The following is a 7,829-nucleotide window of genomic DNA, read 5'->3' as shown; positions in this document are numbered from 1 at the left end:
TAAAAACTTATTAGATCATTTTCCTGTATGATGGAAAACATTCAAACGGCGATGTTGGGAAGTGAAAACAGTTTACTCGACCATGCTTCCAGGGCTAATAACTTTTTTGGGGGTGTTTTCCTGTGTTTGGTCCTGTTTATCAGATAGAACAAACATCGATGCCTACCTTGAGAAAGGTTTCATTGGAATACATGGATTTTTGGGTGGCGAAAATAAGGCAAGAATGTGTTTCATTCGCTCAAATTTGCCGCGAGCGGGCTCCCTGGCCAGGCGGCTTCGTCGTATAAAATCGTGAGCCAGAAAACTTACTGAAACTTATCGTGCGCGAGAGGGTAAAATTCAAGATACAGGCCTCACAATATCAGTCATTAAAGTCTACGGTCTCAGTCTGCCCTGTTTCAGAGAATGCATACCTCCCGAGACGACACTTATATTTATGCTTTACTTCCGCATCCGGATCCGTACCCTCCCCAAACCCTTATCAGCTGTTCCTTGACCCACTGCCCACCCATGCATCAAATTTCACTAAAATCTAGTTGCAACTTTTTGAGATATTACAGCACGTTCACAAACAGACAGACACGAGTGATTACAATACCTCCTTTCAGCTTCGGTGGTGGAGGTAATCAGTATCACATAAGAAGCGCCTCAGTTGTAACATGTAGAGTAAATTGCCAGGGAAAAGGTGCTACGGAATTTCGAAGGTCACCTTGACGTTATCCCTACGAATCTCTACCATGTGTGGGGCGTCTGGAAGCGACGGGTGTGCCAGACTGAGGTGGGAGTCAGGTAGTGTGGTTATACTCTCTCTTTCTCTCTCTCTCTCGGACTGTCCGCCATATTGTGTTGGTATAAACAAGACCTTGAGAGCTCTCTCCTTTCCTTGAAAGTTTTGGGCATTCCAGTGATCTGCCGTCTACCAGCCTTGGCACGGAGCAATAGTAAGCACCCGTCGTCTGTTTGGTGAAATAAGGGGCTTTGGGGCTTTAGTCTTAGACTAGTAGCAGTCGTGAAAATTATATCTCGGCCGACCCCCTCTCGTCAGATTTTCTCCCGGCTGCGCATGCGCGGTGGGGGAGTGTGACGTGTGGTGACGTCATGTGCACGTCACTGTACCCCCACCGGTGCTGCGTCTTGACTCCCTGACTTCATTGCTGTGGCAACATGGCTTATTCTGGCCCTGCCTCCCTTGCTGACATTGAGGCTGACCTCTATCTCAGTGAGGACAAGGACATAACAGACCTACACTTGCCCCCAGTGGCACTCGCCACGCAGCAACCTGGCCCCACCTCTTGGCAGCCCAGTGTTGCAGTCCGCCCTCCCACTACGCCTACCACCTCCACCAAACGACCCATGGACCAGGCTTCGGATTTAAGTGGTTCGTCCTCACCTGCTCCCAAGGCATCCAGGCGCATCGAGACTTCTCATCCAGCTGCTTCTGATAATTCATTCCCTCGCCCTGGCTCTCATTGTTCACCCCCTCTGGCCACCACTGTCCTTCCTGCATTTGCTCCCAGAGCTGAATATGTCAAGCTTGTCTTCTGTGGGAACCCAACTGTGGAAACGAAGCTGCGCTGGCTCTCTGACGTCACCAGGGCTTTCTGCCTCAATCAGGAGTTGGCCGAGGTGAAAATGTCTGCTGTCACCTCCCGTTTTGTTTATATCTCACGTAAACGTCCCGACATCATCGAAAGTGTTGCGAAAGGTGACTTCTTATCTATGAAGCTTGATGTTCAGGACTCTGTTGAGAGGCCGAGGAGTTCCCGACGTATCTCGTCACCCGCTACCCTGTTGATGTAGACCCTTCTCTGGCCAAGGAACTTAATGGCGTATACACTGTGCGTCGCTTCTATCAACATGGCACGCCCATCAACCGGCTTGTTGTCGTATGGAGCCTCCCAGACCCACCGCCACCAGCTTTCAGCTTCAGCTTCCTTCCTTGCCTTCCATCCTGTGAGTTTAAAAGGATGAGAGACGAACTGCCTTGGTGCTACAAATGCTGGGGTATTGGTCATATATCCCGGTATTGTGCTGCTTCCTCTGATAAGTGTGGTTGGTGTGCCGGCCCCCACTCCTCCCGGACTTGCCCACATCGCACCCCCACCCAACCTACCACCGCTGATGCTACTCCTGCATCAGACCAGCCCACCCCACCTGCTCCAGATACATCAGTGTGGAAATGCCCCCGCTGTAATGAACAAGGAGTCAATGTGTGGCACGGTTGCCTGAAGCGCTTCCGTGCTGCCGCCTCGTTTGCTGTTGATGCTACACCTCACACCTTGCCCCCACCACCACCACAACCATGGTCGTGACCAGACGTTGCTTCACCACCTCCATCCTCTACCCTGGCTGCCTCGCCGCAAGTCCTTGCCCTTCACGAGGCCGTTGCCAACCTGACGGCACGTTGCGCAGCCATTGAAGCACGTTTTGATGCAATCGAGACCCGCATTGATAGTCTCGCCACCCAGCAAGCCACCACTGAGCGCACCCTCGCCACACTCGTTGAGTCACACCATGCCGTCATCACGTCTATCACCACCCTTTCCGAGAGACTAGAAGCTCTCGCCTCTACCTTTGAAAAGCTCAGTGATCGACTCATCAAGGAGCCACCGCACCGCAAGCCTCAGAGCAGCGCCGCTTCCATGTCACTGGGCGGCAACACTTCGATGTCCTTGTCCCCACCAGCCTCCCGTAAACCTAAAGGCAGACTTCAATAACGGAATGCAGCTTCACATCATCTCTTGGAATGCCTGTGGTATCGGAACTTACCCGAAGCTTACTGCCCTCCAGACTTATATAGGTCGTCACCACCCACATGTCATCATTCTTCAGGAAGCTTTTGTAGGCTGCCATGTGCTCGGGGTTGAAGCTCCCCCACTCCCAGGCTTCGTCTCTTATGTCCATCACGTCAGGAATGGCCTCGTGAGCTACATTCACTCCTCCATTCCCCATCAACTCCTCCGCTGCTCTACCGATGACAACATGACCTTCCAGCTCTTCGAGATCACCGTGGGTGCTGGGAAGCTTCGACTCTGCAATGTGTATTCTGCTCCAGGAAAGATTAATCTCCCTGCTCTCCCACCACCTATGTCGCAAGGCATGATCTACATGGGGGACTTCAACGCCCGGCACCCCGCCCTAGGTGATGCCTCCCCCTCCCCAAATCGTGGTGGACTACCTCTTCTCGAATACATCCGCCGACACCGGCTCACTCGCTGGCCTACTGGGGGCGCCACGCACACCCAAGGAGGCACGCTTGATCACATCATTACCTCTGGCCTGGTGGCGTCACATGTTCAGTGCTTTTCTATACAAACCCTTTTCTCTGATCACATCGCTCTTGGATTACAGTACTCCCTACCAAGTGGACCTTCCTCTCCTCACACTCGCTTCCGCATCACCATTCCTCCAAAGTACTGCCCTAACGACATATTTTACATCTCCAGTCTTCTACCAACATTTAACTTCCAGTCGCCTGAGAATCTGTACTCCTCTCTGGTTCGAGCAACATATGACTTTTACACTCGTTTTGTGACACGTCCGCACATCAAAAGACATGGTGTGGCTCATGCCTGGACACTGGATCAGCGCATTCTCCAGGCAGAAAGGCAAGCTGTGGATGATGGTATCGCATTCCAGAGCCAACTAACACATGCCCGTCTCATGCAGTATCGTGTGTCCAGAGATGACCTTGTTGCCCTTCAGCAGGGTGCCCGTACCGAGGCTTGGAGGAAGTATACTGATAGCATCAATCACCAGACAAGTGCTGCCTCCATGTGGCACCTTATCAACAGAGTTATTAGGAGGAAACCCCCAAGTGCTCTTCACCACAGCCCAGCACAGTATGCAGAGGACCTGATCACTACCTGGTCTGAGCAGGCGGAGTCACACAGTCTTCCCATCCATGTTCAAGAGGCACTCTCCACCCACAGGAACGCCCGCACATTGCATCTCATGGCTGCATTACTCCAGCCGGATGAAGAAGATGACGTACCCAACACTGAAGATGAACTGCGCCGTGCTCTTGCCAGGAGTAAGACGACTGCACCCGGGGAAGATGGTATCACCTTTCAAGTCCTCCGCCTCCTCCTCAAAGTTCCCGGCTCTCCCTTGCTGAAGCTCTACAATCTTTGCTTCCAAAGGGGATACATGCCTCATGCCTGGACCTCTAGTACCATTGTGCCCATTCCCAAACCTGGCACAGACAAGTTCAGGCCTATTTCACTCACCTCCTGCTTTTGTAAAGTGCTTGAGCGCATATTCCTTGCTCGCCTCATGTTCCGGCTACAAGACAAGTTATCTCAGAGCCTGTATGGTTTTTTGCCACAGAGGAGCACACACCATTGCCTGATGGACCTGTATGCCCGCCTCTCCCCCGCCAGTGTGGTAGCATTTCTTGATCTCAAGAGTGCTTTTGACATTGCCAACAAGGAGGTTATTCTTGACCAGCTGGTTGAGTTTGGGGTACATGGTAATCTCCTACGGTGGATCCGAGGTTATCTTTGTATTCCAAGGGGCATGTAGCACGTCCAGGGAATTCGAGCTTGGTACTCCCCAGGGTGGAGTTTTAAGTCCTTTTCTTTTCAATGTTCTGATGCACCGCTTGCTGACTCTTCTACCCGATATTCCTGGCACGACTATCACCTGCTATGCTGACGACATCTGTGTGCATTCCACCTCTGCTGCCGGTCTTCAGAGATTCCCACAGTCTTTCTACGAGTCGTCCTCTGCTTGTGGCCTCCTTCTCTCCCCAGACAAGAGTCGAGTATTCTCTCCTCGGGGCTGTGGTACACTCCCGGTGTTTACTGTGGGACAAAGAGTTATCCCGCCCTGTACGCAGTACCTATACCTGGGAACGCCAGTGTGCATCACTCCAGCCATACCTGCTCGGCAATGTGTCCATCACATCATCCAAGATCTCCTCCACCGGCTAGAACAGCGCTTTGTCCCCTTCAAGTGGCTCACTAATTATGCTGCCGGCATCTCCATCCCCTTGGCAAGAAACATCTACATTACCTTCATACGGTCAGTCATCGATTATCTCTCCCCAGCACTTAGCCAGCTCTCTAGGACCACCTTGGAGCCTTTAGAAAAGTTTCAGAACAAAGTGATGCGATACATTCTTGGGTGCCCCACCTCCACCAGGATAGTAACCATGTTGACTGAACTAAATCTTCCTTCAGTTGTTGAGAGGATCCATGCCAACGTCACCTCCTTCAGCATCAAGTGCCTTCACTCACCCCATCTTGTTCCACACTATTCCCACGTCCTGCGAGCCTCACTTGACCCTGCTGCTCCTCGCCTTCTACTTCGTCCTGGCGTCCGCACCCTCGTCAACACAGTGTGCTCATCCCTGCAGCGTCTTCACATCGACGTTACCGTGGCCGAGGTTGATCATGGGCCACCCCCATGGAGGATTCCACAGCCTCATGTCACCTTCACACCCACCTCAAAGACTGGCCCACCTTCCCTTCAGAAACAGCTAGCTTTGGAGCACATTGCTGCGCTTGCCTCCTCTGTCTCTGACACACATCACCTCTATGTGGATGGGTCCATACAGCCTGATGGCTGTATGGACTTGGAGCCCCCGGAGGGTGGCTGGGTTGGTCGCAGGTTACCCAACTCGTCCAGCTCTACATACTGTGAGCTTCAGGCCCTTCTCCTGGCTATCAGTCTCCTCCGTCAGCGGCAGGTGAATGGTGTTGTGATATGTGATTCTCAGTCTGCACTTCAGGCCATCTCGTCTCCACACCCCTCTCAACGCTCACTCATCAATCACATCTTGCATCAGTTAGTAGTGGCTCAAGATCTTTCCCTCCGCATACGATTTTTGTGGATTCCTTCCCATGTTGGAATAGTTGGGAACGACAGGGTGGACCTCCTCGCTAAGAGTGCCTGCGAACTGCAGCTGCCTGACGGTGCTGCACCCTCCCTTCTCTGCTACAAGCGGATCATATACCATGACGCACTTCTCCCCACACTCCACCGCATGAATGTTGAGCGTCCACAGAGTGTATCTATACAACACTACGACCACTTCCGACTCTCTTCCCCGAGGTATCGCCGACATGGGCTCATGGTTCGCAGACATAATATTGTGACTGCCCGGCTTCGGCTAGGGTACAGACCTCTGTGGCAAGTCTCCGAGGCGGGGGACGTACCCCACTACTCCACCTGCAAGCTCTGCGATCGTCCAAATGCCAACAGTCTCCATCACTACTGCCTCGAGTGTCCCTCAGTGCGTGATTTGCTGCCCCAGGGCCAGTACTTAATAAATGTGTGTCGGCACTTGTTAAATGATGACAACTTGGATACTGTTTTAGCCCGACACCCACACTTTGGTGGGTGCTGAAACTTGTTTCACAGTGTATGCTGGTGTATTTCACCTTCTTGTAAGATCACTCTTGCCTTTGTCCAGCTTCACTCTACATGACAGCGTGTCCTACGTGTCACGAATACTATGTATGATTAGAGACTGAGGACTGTACTAGGTTTGTCGCTCTATGAGCGTAATAAATTAATTAAAACAAAAACAAAAATCTCTCTCTCTCTCTCTCTCTCTCTCTCTCTCTCTCTCTCTCTCTCATCTGACGGAACCGGGCCACTTTCATAACTTTAATACAATATCCTGGTTACATGAAGATCAATGAACCTACCGGGTGAGATAGGAATGACTCTCCTTGGTTACTAGTCAAATTAACCCCTCAGTCTAACTACACCTGACCATCAGCTTGATTAAAAGGTGTAAAAATACTCTCTCACCTTCACTGCTTTGGGGTAACAAGGGAGTAACACTAATACGATGCTACTCACGAAGAAGTGCTACAAAATCAACGTAGAGCCATAGTATTCTACTGTATTATCATGTCAAATTCCGTCTCTCCATCTTTCATATTGAGTTGTAACAATAGGTTTACACTAGAATATCATGCTAGTCACGAAGAGGTGCTATAGAATCAACATAGAGCCATTGTAACGTATTATCCTGCCCAATTCCGTCTCTCCATCTTGAATACTGAGTTGTAGCAATAGATTAACACTAAAACATGATGCTAGTCACGAAGAAGTGCCAGGGGAAGGACTCAGAGCAGCGGCATCGTCTCTCTTCACCACTGGCCTGTGTGATATAAGCTGCAGAAGGACGAAACTCTGGGCCAAGTTGGAGTAACAGGAGTATAGTTGGTGTGAATGAGTGATGGTAATACTGACTTACCAAGAGAGAGTTTGTATTTAGATGTATTTTATTTTATTGACATTTCTTTTTTTCTAATTATGGTTTGTCTTTTTATTCAATATTTATCTTCACAGAAATGGCGGGCGATGTTATATAGGAAAGGGTGAGTGAAGAGGAACATGACACACTCGAGTGAGCTGGGAGATGAGGCGTGCCAGAGAGAGAGAGAGAGAGAGAGAGAGAGAGAGAGAGAGAGAGAGAGAGCAATATGTCTACTGGCTGGGGAAGGAGAAATATGAGAGTCTATTCAATTCTTTGTAGTGATGATGATGATGACCAAAGTTGTAATAGTAGGGGTATATGTACTGGATGTGGTAGGTGTAGTAATTGTGGTAGGTGTGGTAAATGTGGTGGTTGTGGTAGTTGTAGATGTGGCGGTTTTAGTAGGTGTGGTAATTTTGACAGGTGTGGTGATTGTGGTCGTTGTGGTGGATGTACAGGAATTGGATAATGTGTTATTTGTAGTAGTTATGGTTCGTGAGGTAGCCATGGTAGTTGTGGTTGGTGTAATGATCGTGGTGGTTGTGGTAGGTGTGGTAATTGCGTAAGGTGTAGTATGTGTGGTAGTTGTAGTGGTAAAATGAGATGTCTTTAT

The 7,829-nt window shown here is 50.3% G+C and overlaps 1 protein-coding gene across 1 annotated transcript; it reads left to right on the top strand.

The window, feature by feature from the left end:
• The first annotated feature begins 2,721 nt into the window (after nucleotides 1-2,721).
• On the top strand, nucleotides 2,722-4,524 carry LOC145413248 (uncharacterized). Its single transcript, XM_080282978.1, has one exon. The coding sequence runs from the start codon at nucleotides 2,722-2,724 to the stop codon at nucleotides 4,522-4,524; it is 1,803 nt and encodes a 600-aa protein (XP_080139104.1).
• The last annotated feature ends 3,305 nt before the right edge of the window (nucleotides 4,525-7,829 follow it).

This window comes from Coenobita brevimanus, chromosome 95 (genome assembly GCF_032717465.1).
Source record: "Coenobita brevimanus isolate Jiangsu-jjx chromosome 95, ASM3271746v2, whole genome shotgun sequence".
NCBI classification, from domain to species: Eukaryota; Metazoa; Arthropoda; class Malacostraca; order Decapoda; family Coenobitidae; genus Coenobita; species Coenobita brevimanus.
The sequence above is the reverse complement of the archived record's forward strand: the minus strand, read 5'-3'. Positions and strand labels throughout refer to the sequence as shown.

What these genes read in the sequence shown, in the direction of transcription:
- LOC145413248 (XM_080282978.1), top strand. Translation starts at nt 2,722, where the DNA reads ATGCAGCTTCACATCATCTCTTGGAATGCCTGTGGTATCGGAACTTAC.